The following is a 24,718-nucleotide window of genomic DNA, read 5'->3' on the forward strand; positions in this document are numbered from 1 at the left end:
GGGGGGGGGGGGGGGGGGGGGGGGGAGAAGATGGAGGGGGCAGAAGGGGAGGAGAGGAGAAGGGAGGAGGGAAAGGAGGGGGGAGGGGGAAGAAGGGGGAGACAAGGGGAAGCGGTGGGCGGGGGGAGGGAGAGAGAGGAGGTAGAGGGAGCTCTGCTATAGAAACTTGGGCCTGTGGAGGTTCTCACACCGCTCACCTGACAGAGGTTTCCAGAGAAACCAGTGGGACACAGACACTGGAATCTGTTGATTTCATTCTGACAGTGACCCCCATTCAAACAGGGGTTGCTGGCGCATTCATCGATGTCTCTTTCACAGTGATCGCCTGCATAGCCAGGTGGACAGATACAGCGATAACCATTAACCAAATCCTGGAAGAGGAGAAGGGGGGGGGAGAAACACATGCTTTTTTTCTATGTATTCCACAAGCACGAGGCTTCGGCGGTCTAGCATGACCGCTGCCGCTTCCACGGATTCACTGAAATCGCCCAATACCAAGCCTGCCTCCCGAGATGAGGGAGGGGAGTTTCTATGTGCAGGCTTTCAAGATGGCTCCCAGGAGGCTGGGGGTCACACGAGCCCAAGTGAAACTTCCAGAGAATCACTTTTCACCTGCACTTTTGGTCTCAGAGGGACAGAGCTCTCCCTGGGTCACATCAATCTCACAGACTCGGGTCAATCATTAAGGTTTTCATTTAAGCAAAGATTTACATACCCGACAGGAGGCATCATTCTGACACTGGCCAAGGCAGTCATTAATATCTAAAAAATAAACAAGTCATCATATTAAAGAGGCAATTTACATTGAAATTGGACTTAATTGAAAGGTGCTCTCCGCTCAAGACAGATAAAAGCCTCAAATCAGATTTCCTGTGTGCTTCCCCTGACAGAAGGTTATTACACTGGGTGGGAACCCTCCCTAATTCCCCCAGACTGAGCGAGTGAAACTTCACATCATTGTTTTAGCCACCTTATCAGAATATGGCTGTTTTACCGGCTAATGAGCCTGATAAAGTGTATGTTTTCATTTCTGCACTGATCACTCCCTCTCCAAAAACATTCCCACTCTGAGGGTTTCCTTTTATCACTCAAGTCTTACAGCTGGAGCCGGCGTACAGGCTGACAAAGCCTTCAATACCCAAATTTCACAAAAATCAAAATCGAAACAAAGGTACTCACTTATGTCACAGTTCTGACCCGTCCAGCCTGGGAGGCAATCACAGTAGTAGCTCGCTATCAGATTCTTACAGGATTTGGCATTTACACAAGGTTTGGCCTCACACTCATTTGCATCTGAAAGGAAACGGGGAGAGCAGTGAGAAATGGAGATTTACCCCACTTCCCCCAACATCCCAAAAAACACCCTAGCAATAGTTTGTCTCTGACTGCTAATAACCTAGTTAAATCCCAGATACTAGGTTCCCTCTATTTTGAGCAGCTGATCCCTCTCCCTAGCCATTATCCAATAAGGTATGCTAATTGATAACTTTCCGGCTGTTGGTTCACAACTGGCCCCCAGCCGGAAGAGCAGACAGCCACCAGGCATTGCTGTACAACCCTCCGTGCAGCCTAGTTGCTGGGATTTAAATGTGGCAGCAAGAATGCAGACAGCTCATTCCTCATGAGACCATCCCCGTTTGGAACCCAGCTGAACACTCCTTGGACAGACGACTGACATGGTTCAAGGGATTCCACAACTTTCCCACAGGGCCTAAAAGAGCGAGGCCATCTGCATTCGAGATCTCTCTCCCAGGCGCGCTGGACTCCTGACAATAAATTACTTTTTAGCAGGATGGTGTGCAGACTCACACCACCAGCTACAGGCTCATCTCCCGTAACAGCTCTGATCATTGAAGCTAACGCCGGCGCAGGAATTTCCTTACCTAACTGGCACGTTTTGCCAGTCCACTGGGGTGGGCACACGCACTTGAATCCATTAACCAAGTCCTGGCAGGTGCCCCCGTGGGAACAGTTATTTGGAGAACAGTCATCAATGTCTGTTGGACAAAAGGGAAAAGGGTTGGCAATTTAATCTCAGTCCATTTGACAATTAGATAATTGAATGCCAACCCTTGCACGAGGGGCCTTCACTTAAGAGCCAGACACCTGCTAGAAGTGACCGCTATGACGATAAGGCCTGATTTTAGCTTTAAATCCTCCAGTGCCCCAGTTCATTTAATCCCCAACCTAAGCAGCAGGGAGAGCCAGCCGGATCTCCCCAGAGCATCAGCCCATGGGCAACGTGGCTCACTTAGCTCTGCCTACTCCTTATCTTTAAAGAAAAGTTCCAGCACAGCTGAGGGGGAGCTCAGAAGTACTAAGGAAAAAGAACTCTTCTTTATTCTTTTTTGCTCACAGAGTTTTCCCCAAATTCCATACCTGGGGTCCCCACCGCACCCCCTTCTGCACTAGACTATAGCGGCCTCTTCATTCACCTAGTGCCCACTTCTGAAGTACCAGGCTCCCTCTGTGAATTCGCTCATTGGTTCCTCACAACCCTAAGAGATGGCAGTTGCTGCTGTCCCCTTTCAACAGGGCACCAGGAGGTAAGGACCTGTCCCACGAGAGGCAGGCAGGGGCCACCATGCCCGTCCCCGTGATCGGACCCCAGAACCCACATTCTCCACCGTGCATGCTGCACTCAGGGTGCTGAGGACAGTGGTTCTCAGGCCTGGCTGCACCTCAGAAACCCAGGTGCCTGTTACAGAATGGGGGCTCCCCAATTCCAAACGGAAACTGTGGGGATGATGTATCTGCATCGCCTGGCACCCAGGTGGTTCTGATGTGCAGCCAGGCCTCGTAGCCAAGACAACCCTGTAGCCAGGTCCCTCTTTGGGTCCACCTGCACCCATGACGAAATTCAGGAATGACAGCCTCCCCCGCAGGCAGCCTCTCCACAGCTGCAAGGACCAGAGCCAGGACTTGACTGCGAGGAGGCAGAGCTCCAGGGAGCACATGCAAAGGATGGAGGTCTCCAATGCAGAAGGTTCTCCTGTACCAGATACACGTGCTAACTTAGCACAGGAGGATGAGGGTGTCGGGAAGCTTCCAGTGCAAAGGCCAGAAACCCAAGCCAGACTCCCCTCCCCAGCAGACCGCTTACAGCACCCACCGTTCCCACCAAGACAGACCCATCACTGAGACTTGACCTTGAACCGAGCCCAGGCACCTGCCCCCAACCCTGTATCTAGTCCTCTGGAAAAGACACAGGCCACAACCCAGACTTACTCGTGAAACACGTGGGGCCCGTCCAGCCTGGGGAACACTCACACTCAAACCCCAGCGAGGTCTCCCGGCAGCTGCCCCTGTTGTGGCAAGGGTCAGACAGGCAGGCGTGCTCCGCTGCGAAAACCAGGAGGGCAGTCAGCAAGGGGCTCCCGCTTGTCGCTACCTATGTCCTCTCCCCGCGGCCAAGTCCCACGCCTGGGCCACCAGCTCAAGCTCGCTTCGAAAAAATGGAAGCAAGCATGTGCTATAAGCCCACTGTGTCTCTAGGAGACAGGAAGTCCGCTTTCTCCCTGGGTGTCTCCAGCCACATTCCCAGGCATCTGCGAGCCAGGCTGCCTCATGGCAAACACCCCACGGCCCACGCTCGTCAGCGTCACCACAAGCACTGGAGCTGCTCAAGGAACTTTCAAAGACCCACAGAACTGCTGGGACAACCAGTCTTCACTGTGGAGGATGTTTTCATCTTTTTCTGCGTCCTTAAGCATGTTGTTATGTTCTTCTCAAGCTGAGGGTAGGGAGGGCTCTCATTCTGCCTGGACCACTTACCGATTTCACAGTTGGGTCCTGAGTACCCCTCAGGGCAGGAACACTGATACTTGTCAGGACCCGTGTTGCTGCAAGTTCCCCCGTTGAGACAGGGCTGGTGAGTCCCGCAGTAGTTGAGATCTGGTAGAAAGACCCCAGGTTGGGAGTAGCTCAGAGAAGACCATACAGGCTGCTAACCTGCCATGTTTCTAGCTGCACCCCTGCCCCGACCCCCTTTCTCTTTTAAAAATAAAACCAGAAGGAGCACCTGGGTGGCTCAGGGGGCTAAGTGTCTGACTTCCGCTCAAGTCATGATCTCCAGTTTGTGGGTTCGAGTTCCGCGTCCCACGTCAGGCTCTCGGAGCCTGGAGCCCGCTTCAGATTGTCTCCCTCTCTCTCTGCCCCTCCCCCACTCGTGCTCTTTCTTTCAAAAATAAACATTAAAAAATAAAACCAGAAAAAAATGTCCCAAATCATAGCGCTAAAAGCAAATTCAAACATTCAGAATTTAAAGTCCCTGCCAATAAAAATAAAGGAAAGTAAAAACTCAACTCTGGCTGCAGCTGCCCCAACCCTTAAGTCTTTCTCTGCCCCTAGGCCCCGTCCCGCCCCAGGGTCCAGTCCCCGAGCGCCCTACCTTTGTCACAGAGCTGGCCACCCCAGTTGGTCTCACAGAGGCACTGCCAGGGCTCGTTACAGGTGCCATGGACGCACCCCGGGTGAGGGATGCACTTGTCACAGTACAGGCCCTGCCAGCCGTACTGGCACCTGGGGACAGACAGCACACCCTGCTTTAGTTCTTGGAACATCTGGGAGCACAACGCCATTTAAACACAAGGCTAAGAAGTCCAGGGCCTTTCCAGTCCTCTTTCACTTTTGGGGACAGAGCAGTCGACCCGCAGGGTTTGCGCGGGGGCTCCATCTAAACAAACATTGTTGGTAGTTGGGCTGAGTTCCCCCTCCCAGGCGACTCCCGACAAAAGCAGAGCTGTCTGGGGAGAGGCCGGCGGGGGCTGCCTCACAAAGCAGCTCTTCTCAGGCTCACAGGCCTGAGCAAGGGTGGGGGCGTGGAATAAATCAGTTCGGGGCCCGCCGGCTACGGAGGCGAAGGAAGGACTCTCGGGTGACAATAGCCATGTGAAAGTCCGCAAACGCGGCCCCGCTGGCAGCTTTTACACAGCGGCCAGGCTCTTTGTCTAAACAGCAAGTCACGACCCCAGCGCGCAAAAATGCAACAAGACACCCCAGTGCGGCAGGAAGCCGCCTCCCGTGAGGCTTTAGGAAATCACACAAGGGGGGGGTGGGGAAGGGAGCACCCTCCTTGGGCAGAGAGGCAGCTGAGATCTCGGAACCCACTTCTGCCGGAGGGTGAGGGAGGCAACAGCACTTGGAACCAATCCCATAGATAATTTACGACCCACTACCGGAGCTGCTTACGCTAATTCATTTTATAGTTATTTCTCACTTTGCAAAAAGGAGAAAAGGTCAACTCAGTTTATCTGGTATTGGGGAACAGAGTCGAGTTTCCTTTATAAGCGCCTCATTAATCAGACTCTTTTGGAGGCCAAATGGTGCCTTTGATCCCCAAACAAAAACACAAACAAACCTTCACCTGGTGTGGGGGAGGGGCAGGGTCTCAGCCACCCTCCCCTCCAGTTTCAAGCCCTCGGAAACTTTAACTGCCTTCTCAAAACTCACGCTGTGGCAAACAGAAGGGGCCCCGGGAGAGCCTGGTGAAGGTGGGGTGAACATGGTACAGGGATGCGCAGAGTAGGTGTATAATAGAACCTGGGAAAAGCTGCGGGAAGAGCTACCACCACCCTCCCCCACCCCCAGCCACTCACTCAGCTGTAACTCTGGAAAACAAGCACCCCCAAGAAGGGAAGGCTTTCCGTTTCCAGAGAGCTGGAGGCAGGCTAGCAAATCCCTGTCATGGGAAAATTATAGGGATCCAGCTAATAGCTAATCACCCACGGCCAAGAGTCAACTTAACCCCTGAGAACACTGACTAACCACTTCCTAACTTCTACAAACAAGCCATCCACACCCCAATTCAAAGAACCACCAGAATGCGTGGTTTAAAATGAATCAGACAGAGGATTCGGCTTTATGTAAAGCAGAACATTAGTCTAAATGACAAACGATCATTCAGAGGAGTAAAGTAAGAAAAAAAATCTGTTTAAAAAGTGGGACACTCAAGTTCATGGGAGTTGGGGAGGGGGGGTTCATTCAGTAAAAGACGGATATTCCTAGCTTGAAATATCAAGAGGGATCCGATTCGGAAATAGCACTATTTATTCTTACTGTCTTACTCCCTTCCAAACTAAGGATCACTACACCTCTTCCATTTGCCTAATAAAAGCAAAAAGAGGCAGCTGAGGACCCAACCTCACCTCTTAATTAATGAGAGCTGGATCCCCGAGCATAAAAATGAAACCACAAGAGGCCATGGATGACTTCAAAAGAAAACAAATAAAAATACTGACCCTAAAAGTGGCATCCACAAAGTTATCCCAGTTAAATAATCTATGATTAAGGTTCTCATGAGAATTTGAAGTGACTTTCCTCATATGATGATTCATCATTAAGTTTGATATTATTGGCAGGCTCGCAATAAAGCAAGCATGTGCACCCAGGAGAAGGAATCTCAGTCTACTTGGGAACAGCAAAACCAGTGAAGTTTTCTCATGTGGGGATAAAACAACAACAAAAAAAACACCACCTCTGTAATACATAATCCAAAAGACAACTTACAGAGTAACTCGCCATTCAACTATTTCTGGAGCAGGACACAACCTGAACTTCCTAGGCTAGAAGGTTCTGTTTTCATTTTCCTTCAAGGTAGGCAGAACAAGATGGGCTGGGGAGACTATGCAAATGACGTGTGGGAAAGTCGCACCTTAAGTAAATAAGGGCACCAGTGCGTGTCTGGGCAGGGAGTGGGAAGGGAGACTTCGAAAGAGAAAGGGCTAAATTCTGGAAACAAAGCCTGTTGTTCTGGCTGGGAGGGCCCTCCCCTGCGCAGCGGTGAGTGCCGATTCTGATGACAGCAGCAGAAATCATGGTCGGCCTCGCTGATACTCATCTGAGCACAGAGCAGGCCCGCAGTGGCTAATAGTGCTGATCTTTCTCCAGAACACCCTTAATTATGAAGAGCGCAGGTAGGTGGACTCTGCTCAGCCTTTGACAGCAAGGCTGTTAAATACTACAGGCAGCTGCCACCATGGGGCTTCGCATGCCAATCCCCCCAGCCTTCCAAAAAATAAACTTCTCTCTGAAGTGTCGAAGAGACCATTGCAGGTCAGCCTGGTCTTACTTGACTTCCAGCTGCCTTGGTTCTCACTTCAGTGTCAAGCCTCCCAGCCTGCCTGGGGGAAGGCGGGGGGGGGGGGGGGGGGGGGGGGGGGGGGGGGGGNGGGGAACAGATGCACTGGTATAGCTGGCAAGGTAAAGACCACAGAGAATTCTCTGTAGAGCGGCAGTCCTCAAAATACGCTGAACAGCAAGGTCACGTGGTGGGCTCTTCAAAGTCCAGATTCCTGGGCCCAACCCTGGGGTTCAGTGGGTGTGGGGCAGTACCCAGGAATCGGAAATTTTGACAGTTCCTAGTCAATTCAAGGGAATACAAGGGACTCTGAGTACTGAGGTTGGGGGCAACGATTCCCAAATCTGGTCCCACCAGCAACAGCAGGATCACTGGGGAGCTTGTCAGAAATGCAGAGACTTGGGCCCGCCCAGACCTATGGGATCAGGCTCTGCATGAGAACAAGAGTCCCAGGTAACATCCGTTTGAGAAGCATTGGTTTCCACTGTTTGATAGGCTTCCCTTGGCTCAAACCAGGGTGGCTTCGGGGGCAAAAGTGAGAGGCCCCAAGGGTCCTTTAGGTGTCACACTAGATCTGCTAATCCTGAAGATCTGGGAGGATTGAGAGTAAAGCGGGAGATTGGGTCAAAATGCCACAGACACCAACACTATTTTCCAAAACAAGCCTTTCCCAAATTGGCATAATGTACATTTCAAGAAGGAAGGCTCCAAAAACTGTAATCGTGAACCAGTCAGGGTGGGTCTCCGGCTTCTGCATTGTCCGGGACCATAAAAGAACAGACTTCAAAGGCCAGCAGCAAAAGTCTACATTCATCAGGCTCAACTGACAAGATTCCAGCGCAGCCATTAACCTCTCAGCACCGGCCGGCTCCCGCCTGCAAAGGGGCCAGGAGATTGTACTAATCCCGTTCTAAAGAATGCTTCGCTGTCCCCCATTGATGGGAAAAGTGGGGGAGGGCTAGGAGATGGCAAACCAGGTTGGGGGAGGAGACAGACTCAAAGAAACCCACATCCCTCCATCTCATCCATTAGCACTTTAGGGGAAGATTATAAAAATGTGTTATCAATTTACAGAACAGTTAATACATGAAGTCACTGACTATGCCCATAAGGTTTTTTTTTTTCCAAGAGAGAAGTGTGCACATTCCACCAGACAGCTGGTATAATTTAATAAGCTTCGGATGTGCCTATTTGAATTTTTTTAAAGCTTTCTTGCTTTCCAAAGAAAAAGAGGCGTCTTCCCAATTCAGTCCCCCTCTTGCATTACAGGATAAAAAAAAAAAAAAAGTTTAGTCATTTACCTGCAGTCACCAGGGAGTTTGCAAGACCCATGCTTGGGGCTACAGCCCTGCCGGCAAATAGCTGTAAAAAAAAAAAAAAAAAAAACAAACAAAAACACAACAAAACACAGAAGGATGCGTCAAGCACATGGTTTCGTGCACCACCACCATCATGAGAATGGCCTAGTATACTAAGCCTACAAAATCCATGATTTTAAGAGATCTCATGTCAAGTCCATTGTAAGGAGAGGAAGATGGGAGGTGCCCTAATAGCAAATCCAGCTTTAAACTTCAAGGCCCTGCTAGCAGATCTTCAAAACATGATCCTACTCAGGAACAGAATGCAGGCAAGCTGATGGGGGAGGGGGATGGTCTTCCAGTCTCTCTGAACAATAGCTACCCTGCTCCCTGTCAATCCCCACCCTCTCCCAGAAAACGGAGCTATGATCCTTCCTCATCTCAACCACTCAGTCCCATCAAGGCGCATTCACATGAGCCCCTGCCTCCTTAACCCCACATCCCCATTCCCTAGAATGCCTGATGTCTCAAAAATCCCCTAGGACTAACAAAGCCAAGCAGGCTGGCTTCGTTTGGCAGGCGAATCTGGGGGCCAGGTCTGGTGGTACTTTTGCAAAGTATCCTCACAAAGCAATTCTGCTTCCTTTATTAAAAATAATTCTTTTGAACAGATGGTAAGAAATACTAAACATGATTTTTAAGTAATTGTTACTGATTTTTAAAACACCAGCTACGTTTTATCAATTCATTCATCTGGATCCCAGAAATGCCATCCTTTTAAAATTCAAGTTATTTGAGAAAAGCTCAGGAGACCTGCAAATTCCTCTTTGCCCTGCTCCTTAGTCACAATTCAAAAACCCCCTTTTTGGGTAGATCTTGAAAGAATTTACCAAATTGTGTGAAATTAGCAGAGGGCACTGATGTTCATGAGAGCCTACTCTGGTCAAATAGAATTACCCATTTGCGATGAATTAGAAGTTCTGTAAAGGTAAAGACCAGAGGTAATTCTGTGAACATCTGGGTTTATGTGCTAAGTCACTGAATCTCAGCAGGAGGGCTGGGACAGCAGACAGCACACCTGAAAGCTTACACTCCTGTGGACGGGCCCAACTCGACACAAGCATGTAAGTTCAGGTTCACCACTCACCCCTGCCCCTCAATGCCACAGCCCCCACAGATGCACAGTGAACACTTGCTGTAAGGCCACCCTGAGCCCAGGGGCTGTCATTTCCTACAGGATAGGTTCAGGCATTGAGCTACCCCTGTCCCACGTGGGATCTGTTTCAAGTCAGGTCTCCCTTAGAAGCAGAGCCTGAGAAAGGGATTTGGGTACAGGAGAAGGGAACTGAAGGCAGCAGATGGGGGCAAGGGAAGAAGCTGAGCAGGGGTCTCAGCTGGAGTCTGGCTTCAACTTGATCCCAGGGGAAGCTCTGGAGTGTGAACGGAAGCACAGAGTGCCAGCAGCGCTGGCCTTTGTACCTCCATCCAGTCATTCACAGACTGTGAGCTGGAGGGAAGGGGCAGGGAGTGGCTGTTTGGCCGAGGACAATGCTCCAGAGGAGGAACAGCTGTGAGCTGTTAGCGGCCAACATTCAGCAGTGGGGGCAGGGGTGGGGGCCAAGGGCACCAACAGTATCTTCTATGCTCCACATCTTGTGCCTCAGGCCTAGAAAACAGACCAAAGATCCTCCCTACCCCGCCCCACCTGAGACAGCCACTTGACCCAGTGGGGAGAGAACTGGACACCAACAGTGGCGACAGCCACTCCGAGCTTCTTAGCCCACCCAGCCCAGGCCCACACACCTTTGTTACATTCAGGGCCCATCCAGCCCTCCATGCAAGTTTTGTTGCCGTTTTGGTCACAGGCGTAGTGTCCAAAGAAGTCATCTCTGGGTCGGCAGAACTTATTGCAGCCAAAGCCATAGTAATAGTCATCACAGGTGACACGGATCTGATACTCGAAGTGGGCAATCCCTGTGTTCTGCTTCAGTGTCTGCCACTGTCTGCTGGGGTTTATCATGCCCGAGTGAGAAGCCTTTTCAATAATGCTGTCAGGCTCTAGAGGGGGGGAAAAAAAAGCACTGATTAACATTCACATCAGAGCCTTCTTCCCAGACCATTTAGCTTATTTTTAATAACTAAACAAAATTCAAACAGTACAAAAGGACAGAGAAATGAAACGTGTGTCCCCCCTCCCCAGAGACCTTTACATTTATTTACCCTTTTTAGTGGGTGCATAGTAGTTCACGATCTGGGAATACAATGAAGTACATTTTTCTTAGTTCCTGGCATATGTGCATTTAGGTTATTTTGACTTTTTTTTTTTTTTTTTTACAATTAAGCAAAGCCACAAAGAACATCCGTGTGCCTGGTTCTAGTAGCAAGAGGCATACTAGAAACGGAGGTGCTGAGTCAGAAAACAGCACAACCCGTCCACTCCCATCCTCAGACAACCCCAAAGAGCCATGAACAAAGCCCTGTCAACCTGTCCTTCTCCCTGCACAGGAAACTGGGTTTCCCAACAGCAATGCCAACGGAGACTATCAAACTTTCTGATCCTTCCCTGATAGGCAGAGAAGTAGCTTTTATTTTAATTAGCATTTAATTAAGCGATGGTGAGCACCCCTTCACGTGATTACAAAACCATTTGTATCTGTTCCTGTGAACTGTAACCTGTTTCTCTCCTTTGCCAAGTTTTCTATTGCATTATTGGCCATACCGATCTGCAAAAGCTCTTTACGTATTCTAAAAAGCACCTTAGCCATCTTTCTCTTCTGGTTTTACAGTTCTGTGTCTTGCTTTAGAAAAACTTTGGCTACTTCCAAACTCTTCACTGGAAGCCGAGGGGCAGAGTTAGGTTTTTAAGAAGTTATAAGCTTTGCCACCTTTTACACTTGCACTTGTACTGTGAACTTGATGTGTTTCACCTTTCACCTTACCCAGAAGGCACACGGCAAAGTAACACACCCTAGTTTAGCACCAGGTAGACTGAGGGTTTTTCTGAGCCAAGTCATGCTCTTTAAGAGGTGCCCATTGACAATAAACACACCCAGAGCTCAAGCAGCTCTCAAGAGGAATAAGAAGTGGTCCCTGCCCTGAGGTCACTTATAATCTAGTCTGAGAGAAGAGACATGTACAAAAATAAATCCAAACACTGGGTGCCAGGAGTCTAGGGGAGGGATGGGAAAAGGAAGCAAGGCACTAGGTCAGCACCCCAGCCTGGTCTTGTTTGTTTTCTTAAACCTGCCAGCACCAACCCTTCACTGCCTTGTCAAATTCAAGGCCACCCTGGAGAGACCATATTAGGACCTACTAGAAAGGTCTGTGATTTTTACCCACCCACACCCCTGTTTTTCTAGGCCCAGGGCCTGTGCTCATTTACGAGGTTATGCAAACCTAACAGGTGACCAAGAGAGGAGCAGCTCCTGGGGGGGCTTCATCCACATGACTCCCAGCTTCACCCCAGCCTCAACCCTCTGGGTTTAACTGCCGTGTGGGCGGGACAAGCCTTGAACAAGCCCACACACCTGCAGACTTACACCCCAGCACGCACAGAACCATTTGCAGATAACACTCCACTAACATTAAGTTTTGCAAATAAACACAAGCCAAAGAATGACAAAAATGTCCCTCCGTTAACTGTATGTTTGCTCTGCTGGTTCAATTTGAACATGTAGCGAGCTATTACCACGTGATTATCAGATCTTCATAAAGGAAGGACTTAAACACATGGCTCCACGGCCGCCAGCATCTCTCAGGCAGGTAACGACAACAAACAACTCAGATGAGAGCGTCCGGGGCGATCCTAAAGGCCCAGGCTGACAGGCCATTTCTGTAATTCAGTAGGCTTTCCTCCCATTTCTAGGAAATGGGCAAACGATCTGATCAGAATCCTCAGAATCCCGATGTGGCTACCAGATCTGTAGAACTCACCTCACGCCTGTGTGGCAGACTTTCCCCAACAGCCCTGAGGCAGGGACTCAGGTGTGTCTACAACATGCATTCTGGCATTTGGGTTAGAAGAGAGTCCTTTTGCCGCCTGCTTCTCCTAAACTGCTGCCACCTGAGTCCTACTTCCTCTCAGCTGGGGGTACAGAAGTGCATCTGGGGTAGTTCACTTGGGAGTCCAGCTTCAGCACCGGAAAAAGATGTTAGCAGACCCTCCTGAGATCTTCAGCTGCGTGAAGATGGGAGCACAAAGCCCCCCCCTCCACCCCCCCGCCAAAGCCTCACAGGCCACGGAGGTAATGAACAGAAGCCCGGGCCACACCGACCCACAAATGGAGACAGAAGCTTAGCCAAGATGGCGAGGCTAGAAGGAAAACCCGGTCTAAGTATGGCTGTGTTTACATGTCTACTGATTAGTACCGTACACGGACACCATTTGTACAGGGAGAAAAAGGAAAATCTGTACCCTTATACAGTACCATTCTGAAACAGAATAGAAATGACCTCAGAGGACTGATGCCAGAAGCGCCAGGCTCAGATAGCACTCTCTCACACACACACACACACACACACACACACACACACACACACACACACACACAGAGTACCTGGGCTTTGTCTGGCCCATGCTCTCTGCAGAGCTAATGGGAGAAGGAATTCTTAGTCCTAAAGCTCAGGGCTCTGCCTCTGGTTTGGCCCTCACAGATTAGCCAGCTCCATCTGGGTTGCAACACATCCTTAGCCTCTGCCCTCATGTAGTACAGTCCCATGGGAGGGACAGAGAGTGAGGACAGTAATAGGCAAAACCTTCCAGCCTACACAAACAGTGCATGCAAAGGCCCTGTGGCAGGACAGAATGTGATGGTACACTTAAGGACAGAAAGAGGACTGGTGGGACAGGACCCGAACACGGAGAGGGTAGATGACAGTGTGGCATGCAGGATCGAGCCAGCAGGGAAACAAGATGGCTGTGCAAGGCCTTTTGGGTCACACAGAGATCTGTCCCAAGAGCAACAGGAAGCCACCAAGGGGCTCTTACTGAAGATGATAATGGAATCTAATCAAGATGGACACCAGGACCTAATAGAAGATATAATATGTCAATCATATGTCGGGTAAAAAGACCAGGATAGCAGGAGAGTGTAGGACATGGGAAGGGGACTGCAGTAGATACGGATGGGCTAATGTGGCCCTAGGGGAGGACTTCAGGTGTTGGCAGACGGGGACGTGGACCAAGACGGTGGCAGTGGACACCGCAGGAGGTGGCAGGAGTCCCAGTGAAATGTTGGGGAGACGTTCAGAACCTGACGGTGGGTCAGATATGGATGCTAAGGGAAAGGGAGGTACATAGGGTGTCTTCCAGACTTCTGGCTCATGGTTCTACGTGTTGAAATGCCGGTGCTAGTGGTCCATGAAGGGCCCTAGGCAGGATCTCATTTGGAGAGAGAAGATGCCAAATTTGTTCCTGAACATGCTGAATTCAAGATTCCTCGGAAGCACTGTAAGAAGAGTGGCTGAAAAAAACGAGTAAAGCACTCCCTCCTCTCTTGGGTTCACAAAGGGAGTTTCAGTCACCCGCATGCACTGGGCACTCCATAACTTTGTGGCCACTCCTTTCTTCTAGAATAGAGGTCTGAAGTTCTTTATCCCTGCCCTAAGTGCCGTTCCACAGATTTGGTTACTCCCTGCCCAGCAAGGAGATGACCCCAGAATCCAAAACCAGGGCCACCCTGAAATGGAGACAACCGTAGGCAACTCTAGATGGCCATCAGCTTCCCAGGGCACAGCTACCTGACCTGTGGGTGATGGAGGACCCAGGGGGGGGGGCTCTGCGGGTGCTAGGGGGTCCCCCGCAAACTTGAACAGGTGTCCTGATCCAGCTCTTACCACGAGCCAGGATCTCAAGGATGTTCACTATATCAGATCGTTTTAACATCCAAAAGGGAAGGAGAAAAGGACCACATGTACACCAGAGGATCTCAAGAGTCTATTTCCCTCCCTCCCCAGCCCCCGTCTTCCCCATGCTTAGTTACCACTGCGACCAGGTCACAGTGACATAACACTCAATCTCCAACGTTTGTGTCAGGGGAGGGAGGAGAGAACAAACAGGTGTCTGTGACCCTGACTGGTCATATGACACACAACCAAGGCTGGTTACCACCCTCCCCTCCTACCACACCACAGTGGGACAGAGGTGACCCTTGGAGAGAAAGGCCACCGATCTGGGCTTCGGATGTCAAAGCAAGAAGGGGGATCCAAGAGGCCTGGAGCCTCTGGCTCACCATGGCTCAGCAAGGACTATGTGGCCCCAGGTGGCCATACGAGCCATACGCAGCGTCAGGCAGCTCGCCTAGCAGGCAGCAAGCCCCCACTGTGCCCGCTCTGGGCATGCACCATTCTCAGATTCAATTAACAAACAAACAAACAAAAAAGCATGAGGAGTAAATGAAAGTAAATGTTATCAGCAACAAAAACAAAAACAAAGAAAGGGTGAGATAAAGAAGCAAAAGAGAGAAGATACTCAGAGAATGGAGGGCAATGTTGGATCAACCGTTCCTCCTGTGCAGACTAAGGGATTGCAGCGAGAATCACGGTTTTCCCAGGACAACCTCCCAGACCCTCCTCGCAAAAAGGGAATGCACAGTTTGAGCGAGTGAGAGAAAACATTTTTAAGTTACATGTAAGGAGCAAAGACTACACCTTATAAGCCAGGCTGCTGCCAGTTCCAGACACCCCCTCAGTGGCTTCCCCACCAAAAGCCACCCCTCAAAGCTTCTGAAAAGCAGCCTGCACTGAAACAGTCATCTTTCAGAAGGGGCCAGGCAGGTGTGGTGCCTGTGAGGCTCTGGGATTCCACTTCAATGAAAGGTCTGTGGCACACAGTGTGGGAAAGAAACCCTGACCGCTTAGAAGCTCACCTGCCCACTAAGTGAAATTCAAGGTCGGCGTTTAGATTTAGAGCCCAGTGCCACCTCCGCAGGCTTTATCTTTCTGATGAGAGATTAAACACTCACTTAAAGTTTAAATGGACTTTTAAAAAGTCACCACTTTGATCCTTTAGCAGTCTACAAGGTTTTAACGTTGTAAAACCATTAAGATCTCTATCCCAACGATAATCTAGGTCCCTTAGTCAGGGACGGAGTTAACTGGGAATCTGTCCTGGCTACTTACTATTCCAAGCGGACATTCTGAGCAAGGTTATGGAAAAGACTCCATGGAGCGGTCCACCTGGGGGTACGGGCTCGGGGGGCAGGTGGCAAAGAGTGGTACAAGTCCTCTGAAGCATTCAGGAGACAGATGCAGCTCTGACGCTGCTGTTCTCCAAGTGCGGCGCTTCCACAAAGACGCACCTAGAGGAAAGCTCCTTGCTGTGATACTTACGGACAGTGTCATTGCTGGAATCCCACGCCTCCACAAGCAAAGTGTAGGACCTCTGCAACACAGATAAACAACAGCTTAGTATTCAGAAATAGAGGTCAGGGCCCAAACGTCCACCTTGTTTGACTTCCCCACACACCCTGCCAAACAGAACCGCAAAGTCAAAGTGACAACTCTGTTTGCTGTGGAATTGAGGTCACCCAGCTCCCCTCCCCGGCACCCACCCTCAGGGCAATGCCTTCCACCTGGCGGGGGCCCACTGTGGTCAGTCATGGTCATCGTATGCAAACAGCCCAAAGTCATGATGAGGAAATGCCACCTCCCTATATGTGAACACTATACAGTTTTCCAAAGTGTTCCAGACCCTAACTCTACCGCATGAGAAAAACACACAAAGAATTTATTCTAAGCTAACCTAACCAGGTATTTGTACCGGGGGAGGGGAGGCCCCCTCATCCAGTGAGGAGGGCCGGGTATTGCTAAGGTTACACTTTGGGCACTGGTGGGGCAGTCCCTAGGGAGGCCCCCTTTTCCTTTTCAGAACCCCTTTGAAAGCCCTGTCTGTGTGAGACCATCTCGGCTCCCACAAGTATCAGGTGACTGTAGGAAGCAGGAGGGGGTAGGTGCAAAGAGACTAAGACAAAGGCGGCGACCTAACTTGGGGTGTTTAGGGGGCAGACTCTGGGGACCAGAGTACAAAAGGGAGAAATAGCCACACACCCATGGGTTATAGCTATTGATGGACTTATCTGTCAATAAGATCTAACATTCCAGGAATAATCAGAGTCCACTAACTAAACAAATTCCCTGGACACTGGCAGGATGCCAGCTCTTATATTGAAGGCACCTTTTATCTTCCAGGCTTATCTCAGAATTCCACCTCCCCCCCTCCCCCCCAAATTCAAGCCATTAACAAATTCCCGCTTTTACTCAAATCTTCATTTGTAAATTAGAATGAGGTCTGTCTCACAAAACACCAGGGTTTAAATAAGCCTACTATCTTGGCGCTGGAGAAATAGATCTGGGGCGGGGGGGGAGGAAAGGCACATGAGCCCTTCCTCCTCTGTGTCCCCACGCTGTCACTGTCAGATACCAATGCATCGGAAATAGTGTGCATCGCTCAAATAACCCTGTGCCACCAGACACACAGACATGAGAAGGCACCCACAAGGTGAAGGCAAAAATGGAACACAACAGAAAAAAAGGAGCCTAATTCATAACTCTAGACAAGCTTATTGCTCACACAGAGACACAGCATGCCGTCTCTGAATATAAAAATATCTTGTGATAGACCCTGCCTTGGAATTCAGCCGAAATATGTTTCATACTCAAAGCAGAGCCGGATTCCATTTCGTTCACTGATAACTGTGGGAAAATGCTCCGAAAAGCAAGCAAAACCAGGCAAGCCGGGGCACATACCCAGCCCTCTCCTGTTTGGTGGCCACGGGTCTAAATTCATTGTTGTCATCGTTAATATTTTATTAGTCAAAGTTACATCTTATTTACAGCCTCATAGTTTCCTAGGACTTCCTACAAATTACAGGACTCTTCCCTGAGAGGAGCCAGAAATTACATTTCTCTACTGACTGGAGGTGAGAGCCAGATTCAAATGTGGCCAGAAGTGTATTCTGTATAATTAAGCCCTTCTTTTGCTGGCCATGTGCAGACCCACGTTCTACCCTTCCATGTACTGTTGTAATGAATCCTCTGATTAAATGCATTGATACCCATAGTTCTGACAGACTTGCACAAGCACTGAACAAGGAACATCCACAAACCCCACAGGAAGGAGAAGGCAAGCCGGGACGGAGCTGGCATGACAGTCTTAACTCTGCTTCCTGCTCAGAGAAGGCAGCATCCTTCAAACTTACACGACCAAGCTGTGTACCCGGCTCATCCTCACCAGAACCGGGGAGAGCTCAGGAGTTGCTGACCAACACCACACAACCCTGAAGGTTGGGTGGCACACAGCCCTGGACAGGGTGTCCTGATCCTCCATGAACTGCCTTTTCGGAGGTGGACCTGGGGGGAGGGCCGGGGGCTTCAGCGCGGGCAACAAGGCCTTGCCAAAAAAAAGAAAAAGCCCTAGCGTGTCTCTCTCTTCCTGGTTTCTGAGAAGGGCTTATGGTTCTGGGCCTCACCTTCTGGGGCAGGAGGATTCCTCCCACCCACCCTTCAGAAGAAAGGATTCCCTCCAAGGCCCCTATTAGGAGGCCCTCTTACCTCCCACTCCATCCCCACACTATAGATCAACAATCAAGATAATTTGGTAGTGATTATTAGTTGCTAGGAACTTTAATTTTTCCCAGGCCCACGCTTGACCTCTGTACATCCCAGAACATACATCCAGACTCCGAGGTTCGGACCATGCACTTTATACATACTAGGAGGACAGTACCAGGCCAAAAATCAGACGCAATCAATCTGCTATGATCATGTCACACCCAATTTGTCACTGCAAATCTGACACCCTTTACCAGAGGAGGCCAACTCACCGGGCTACCCCCATCACTTGGAAAGAGGGTGCCAGGCCAGATGATGGGCAAGTGTTCCGTCTTAACAAGCTCCTACAAAAATACCACCCATGAGAATCACAAATAGCAAATACCTGGATTTTTCTTGGATTCAAACTACAGAGGTAAGACTGGAAGAATCCCCTTGCTTTCATCTTTTCTCTTCCATCTCCCCAGAACAGCAGCCTAGGGGGCAAGCAGGAGGGATGGGCAGCTAACACAACTTCAGTCTGGGCCTGGGCCTCTTCCCACCTCCAGACCCAGGGGATGCTGGCAACAGCGGCTGGTTCTTCTCATGCAGCAGGAAAGAGGGACAGCCAGCTTTCTGAAGGACTTCTGCGGCCTTTTACCTAGAGGAGGGTCCTGACCTCAAAATCCCAAGGCATCCCAGGGCCCCAAGGGCCTCCTCCCGCCCCCAGGCACCGTGGCTGCGGGAGGGCTGTGTTCTGTACCCATCCAACTCCTCGGTGGTTACCTTGGCACCGGGCAGAGTGGTAAGCACTTAATTGCCACATTAAGAAGGGGGATGTAAGAAACAAAGGTAATTGTGTTGGCAGCTGGGAGCTTCCTTTTCCTGGCAACGGCGGCAGCCAAACCAAGCCCTGAGAAGAGGCTGCTTCCATTCCTGCCAAGCTGACGGACACAAACAAACCGCCATCCAAACGGCACGCGTGCGGCGTCCAAAACCCCAGGCCACCGCGACAGGCGGCCTAGGAGCGCACACCCTGGGAATGCCCGATGTGCCCAGGGGGCCATTGTGCGAGTCAGTCGGCCCCGGGGTTTGTCTGGGGCCCTGTACTCTGCTGACTCAACTGTCGCTTCCTGTCGCGGGCCCTGTATTAGCAGTATTTTTGGAGAGGCCTCATTATTCTCTGTAATCCTCATTTCAGTCAATTCGGCCACACTATTGTCCTGCTTGCGTCTGGGTGGCCACAGTATAAAATATTCCAGTCACAAACATATCAAATAAAGGCTTCAGAGATCGCATGTGTGGGCACACGCACGCTCGCAAGAACAATTCACGTGTCACAGGGCAGTGGCGAGGGGAGGCTTGAAGAAAGGACAACTGCCCCACAGCATCCAAGCTAAGACGACTTCAGCTGTAGACAGCAATTTAGTGTGCAGGGCTTGACATTTCAATAGAGTCCGATCTGGTTACAAAGGGCGATTTTCTCATGAAAGCCCACCTCAAAGACTCACCGAGTGGGCCCCAGAGCTCATATCCAGATTGGAGAGGCTCAATGAGATGCCCCCACCCCCTTTCCCATCATTACCCTTACCTGTTTGAAAAGCATCCCACTGATAATTAAATGCACCAGTTACAAAAGGGTGGCGAGGTTAATAGATAGAATACCGAGAAACCAGCCAAGCACAACCGTCCGGTTCACACAGAGCAAGCCTGAACAAGAAGCCTTTCTACTTATTTACCAAAAGTGCACAAAAACTGGGCTGAGCTGGTAGAGGACTCTGAATGTTGGACTATTTATTATACCACTTTTAACCACTGGGAGCCACGTTGCAGAATTTCTTCCCTGCACACACACAGCACCACTGACAAATGTCGCCGGCCCCATAAAAACAAGGGCCACAGGGCAGGACAGTCCATGCAGTGATCAGAAACCAGCAAGGAAATCACAACACAGCCACTCAGCACCACGAGCCAAGAGAAAGGCGGAACATTTCTGAATGTAGAACCCTATCTCTGCCTCTGCTACCGTCCTAGAAAACATGAGAATCATCACATCCTACTACATCTTCCTCAAGTTGAAAAATTGGTTCAGCTTATTCGGTTCTAGTTTTTTTTGTTTTTTGTTTTTTGTTTTTTTTTAAGTATATTTAAAAGCTGGAACCAAGTGTCACTTCTATCAGCTCAGAACCTAACCTACAGGGTTAACAGGTGGGGAGAAGGAACATGCTTATAAGAAGTGTACTAAGGGGGAATGCTTAGGAACATTTGCCTTTATGGATTATCATGCTAATTGTATGCACATCCAGATATTATGCATTCTTACATTGTAACTAATCTTGAAAAGCCTGACATTGGAACCAAGTTCTGGCCCTTTGCAATGGGCTGGTGGCTGCTATGAACACAGCCAAGGCCTCTGTTTGCATTCTTGTTTTCAAATTGGGAACACGAAGACTCCTTGTTGCCTTGGCTTCACTTTTTTTATGAATAACATTTCTTCCTCTGTGCTAAACCTTCCATATGCCTTCTATCCAAAGAGTCCCTTACCACTCTTCACTATAAAGATTTTAGGCAGCGTTCAGATCACTGGTTTCCAGAGAGGGGACGTGCCTGTAAGTGACTGCTGCCAATCCTCCTTACCCATCCAGCTCCCCAAGAACCTTGATGCCAAAAGCTTCACTGTTCTCTACAAATGTTTGGAGTCCTTGTAGAATTATGGGTGTGGAGTTGGTGGGCTGCAAACTTCTATAAGTACTGGAGGTTTGAATAAGTTGCTAAGAAACAAGACAACAAGGAGCAAGAAAACACAGAAGTTTACATCTAGAGGAGAAAAAAAAAATTAAAAACCAAGTACCTTGCAGAGGGATTTCATTTGGGGATCAGCCACTCTGCAGACACTTAGCACAAAGTGAGTGCAGCTCGACTTTCCCCCAAGCCTGGTTTTGCAATGCAGACCTGTCATTTCATCACTTTAATTGGACATAGGTGTCTGGGGGCAGAAGAGGTTTTCTCCACATAAGGAAATCCCTTGCTCTGAGCCCTTTCACTCATGTGTGTTTGCATGCATGCATGCATGATATGGCCACATGGGTTGCACATACTGGCTGCAGAAAGGAGCCAGTTCAAAGGAGAACCCCATTTTTCCAGCCTCTGCGTGTCCACGCCATACCTGCAGAGGCTCAGGGACCAGGAAATACGGCAGATGGCATTAAGGCAAGGACATGTCAATTACATTCTGTGATTAACCTTGTGGCATCTGATTGCCCAAACCCCTGGCAGTTGCTCAATTGGGCCTTAAGTGCAAAGGGGGCCAAAGCTGGCATCACTCTGGTATGCAAGAAACACACTTCATTGGATATTCCTGAAAAATTCAGCTGCTCCCAGCAAGCCTTTTATCATTGCCAATGGGATTTAAATAGGAGGCCAAGGGATCAGACACCTCAACCACTTCCTGCAAAGTTTCTCTAGATTCGTTTCACTGCAGAGCATGCAATGGATCAATACAGTGAACTGGGGTTCTGGAGTTCCTAAAAAGCTTTTGGGGCTGGGTAGTAGTAACTACACTATTGTATTCTTAATAAGCAGGTACTACTGGAATTGAGCACTAATTTGGGGAGGTGTAACTTAACCATTTCAGTGATTTATAAATGGTTATTCCCAAATCACTTCCCATTGAGCCCAATTACCTTCCATAATGTATGTTCTATCACTGGGTCCCCCTGATTGGAGGGTCATAAATCAGGCCAGTTGCTTCAAGTCAACTGAAGCAGCACTGGTATGGGGATTTGAAGTCACCAATGAGAACCACAGGACGGGAGCTGGGACAGCAGTCATCAAGTGGGACATAATCAGATACTACCCGATGGGCAGGCCCACCTCTACAGAGCCTCCCACGTGCACACTGGAATGTGGACTAGATTTCAAATGTGACCGAATTATTTCCTCTTCTTCCTCTCTAGAGCACGAACAGTTATTTGATTGGGGTCATAATCCCTTACAAAAGACAGGAATTACACCACCTTCTAAACTGACCTACTGTGCACCACGAACCAGGATTCTTCCACTGTCCGCTCGTCTGGGAGGACCCATGTGGATAGTAACTAACGGTAGGGTCAGGGGCTCAGTGGCTAGGAGTCCAAGGCAGTTTTGTTTTTTTTTTTTAAAGACCATATGGTCTTTCCATCTTGAATTTAAGTTTTTACCTATTCAAGAAAGTCAGTTCTAGATAGACATGCTTATTAATGTTTAATTGCCAAACTGAATGAAGCTGCACTAACTACGTCAATACCTAAGTGCTTTCCCTTCAGTTAACACTCACCCTGGAATCATTCTTGAAAGTTACAGAGTGTGGTGTTTCTCCAATCACACTGGGGAAAATAAACTAAAAACAATACACCTAAACTCCACTTACTCTTGGGAAGTAAAGCTTATGTTTCACAGCAAGCCAGGCCTTTGAGGGGGGGGCAGGGTGGAGACTCATTTATGAGTGATACACGCACTTGGCCCAACTTCAAAAGAACCACACTCAGTGGAGCCCCAGCGGTCTCCCCATTCTAGAAAAGCCGAGAGTCTATTTCATGGTTGGTGACCCGTGGGCCCTGAAACCACAGAAGAGCACCAGCAAATCAATCGTCTCCCTGCCCCACACACTGCTTCCTGCTCATTCCCTATCTAGGGCTCTGCCAAGTGTCAAATGGGGACAGACACACACCTTCTAGGTCACTTTCCAGAGCCAGCCAGTGGGGAGCAAGTCTCCCTGTTCTCATCCAAGCAATTCTCTGACCCTACTCTCCAAAGTGAGCCTCAGCCAGGCCTGCGGCTTTTCCACATCACTAATAAGATTCCTTTTATGGTCTTGTGAAAAGCAAGGGGCTCCGGACTGATCCTCAGGAGGGTGGAACCACCTGCAAGCCCCTTCCCCCTAAACTCCAAACACAAGTTCAAGGGCAGTCAGTATTCACAGTTAACTCTCGGGCCCAGTCAGATTAAAAAATGGCCAGCCTCTTTAAAGTTCTCCCTAGTAGGGGATTAACAAACAAGATAAACAGTCTTTGTAAAATTGAAATCCCACAACAGACACAGCCCTCCATTCTCAGAGAACACCACATACCACAGGTTTTTATAAGACCCTTTTAATGGCATGTTTCTGATAACTGTCTTATCTTGCCCATGGCAGAGGGCACTTTATAACACCAGCTCCAGTAAATATGGGCCTTGAGAGCCACCCCAAGATACACACATACACACACACACACAACACGGACACACCAAGGTACCCTCCCCTTCGCTCCCCTCCCGGGGATGCGAATTACAGCCGGAGCCTGCGGGTAGGAGGCAGCAGAGTGCACCCCCAAGAGAGCACGTGGTGGAGAGTATTCCCCCGAGCACTGAGCCTCTCTCCCCCCCACCCCCACTAAACCGCCCACCGTCACAAACTGGGCCAAGCCCCAGTCCTGGCGTTGAGCCACGCCTCCCGGACAGCAGGAGCTGAGCAGAGGGCACGAGAATTTTCCCCTTTTCTCTCCTTCTGCAATCACACTCCTCTTCCTTCTACCCAGTTTGGGATGTTGCAAGGGCCTCGTTGCAGAGCCGGCCAGCCGGCCGAGCGGCACCCGGGCGGGGGTCCACGCACTTGCACTCTCAGTGGCCGCCCCTAGCAGGCCCCCCCACTTCCAGGCCTTGACACGCCCCCGGAGGCTAGTGGGGGCCGGGCGCCCGCCGGACGAGGGCGCACCCCCGCCCTTCCCGGGGAAGTTTGCAAACACAGCTGGTTCCAGAGCCCGGGAACCGCTGGAAGTGAGGCCACAAGGGCTACACCGCGCGGGGGCGAGGGCAGGAAGGGGCCGGCAGGGGGCGGAGGCTCTCGGGTTCACAGCTCCAACCAAGGCCCGCAGACACCCCCCAAACCCCCACCCTGAGGCAGCCGCTCCCGGACCCTTACATCCAGCCCAGAGCGCGTCCTCGCACGCCTCAAAATCTGGCGGGGTGCAGCGGGAAACGCCCCCCCCCCCTCCAGGAAGGGCACGCCCGCCCTCCCGGCCGCTCACGAGAAAGTGGAGGGTGCGGATTCGGACGGCGTTCGAAGGCCAGCACTGTGCCGCGTCGCCTTCTATGGCGCATCAGGTTTAATTGGTTACGCAAAGATCATCTATAATGACCTCCTGGCTCCGGGCGGGGTCACTCTAGGGCCTTCAAGCTGCAAGTTTAAACCGGCCTTCCTGGGCGCTTTGCCCCATAAACCCCTCTGGGCTCCCCACCTTTGTGCGCTTAGCAAAACGCCACGAAGAAAGGGCCTGCTGAGATCTGACTATAAGATCTCGGCTGCCCAACACCCCACCCCACCAGACTTTCCCAGTTAACTCGGAGTCTCAAGCCAAGGTCCTTTAAATCCCTCTCACAAGAGAGCGGCGCGGGTGCGGACCGCGGCGGGCCTCCCGCACCGCGTCGCGCACTCACCGGCCACGCGAAACTGAAAGGCAGCACGATGCGGTTGCGTTCGTTGCCACGACTGGCCTTGAGATTGAAGGTGTTGCCCCCGATGACAGGCGTGGAGCCCGAGCCGAAGCTGCAGGGCCCCCCGGCCGTGACGCGGGACTGATACTCCTTGAGGCACACTTTGAAGTACGTGTCACACTCGTCATGGGAGCATTTGCGGTCCCCCGGGTTCCGGACGCCGCCGCAGCAGTTCCCGTTCTGCAGCTCCCCGTTCACGTTCTGCATGGACAGGATCTCCAACTCGAACTGGCCGGAGGCCCCGCACACCTGCCGGCGAGGGAGGGAGGGAGGTCAGCGCAGGGGAAAGCTGTTTTCTTCGAGG

The 24,718-nt window shown here is 50.5% G+C and overlaps 1 protein-coding gene across 2 annotated transcripts in view; it reads right to left on the reverse strand.

Annotated features, from left to right (window-relative positions):
• Positions 1–24,718, reverse strand: part of JAG1 (jagged canonical Notch ligand 1) — a 36,045-nt gene that overhangs the window by 10,497 nt on the left and 830 nt on the right. For both annotated transcript variants that reach the window (XM_039224630.1, XM_039224622.1), the window contains exons 2-12: positions 24,358–24,663; positions 15,706–15,757; positions 10,180–10,434; positions 8,380–8,440; positions 4,391–4,521; positions 3,775–3,894; positions 3,229–3,342; positions 1,884–1,997; positions 1,180–1,293; positions 716–762; positions 198–371 (exon numbers count right to left, since the gene is read on the reverse strand). In XM_039224630.1, coding sequence (XP_039080561.1) covers positions 198–371; positions 716–762; positions 1,180–1,293; positions 1,884–1,997; positions 3,229–3,342; positions 3,775–3,894; positions 4,391–4,521; positions 8,380–8,440; positions 10,180–10,434; positions 15,706–15,757; positions 24,358–24,663 — 1,488 coding nt within the window. The remainder of the gene's footprint in view (positions 1–197; positions 372–715; positions 763–1,179; positions 1,294–1,883; positions 1,998–3,228; positions 3,343–3,774; positions 3,895–4,390; positions 4,522–8,379; positions 8,441–10,179; positions 10,435–15,705; positions 15,758–24,357; positions 24,664–24,718) is intronic.

This window comes from Hyaena hyaena, unplaced genomic scaffold (assembly GCF_003009895.1).
Source record: "Hyaena hyaena isolate Hyena2069 unplaced genomic scaffold, ASM300989v1 scaffold_16, whole genome shotgun sequence".
Lineage (NCBI taxonomy): Eukaryota > Metazoa > Chordata > Mammalia > Carnivora > Hyaenidae > Hyaena > Hyaena hyaena.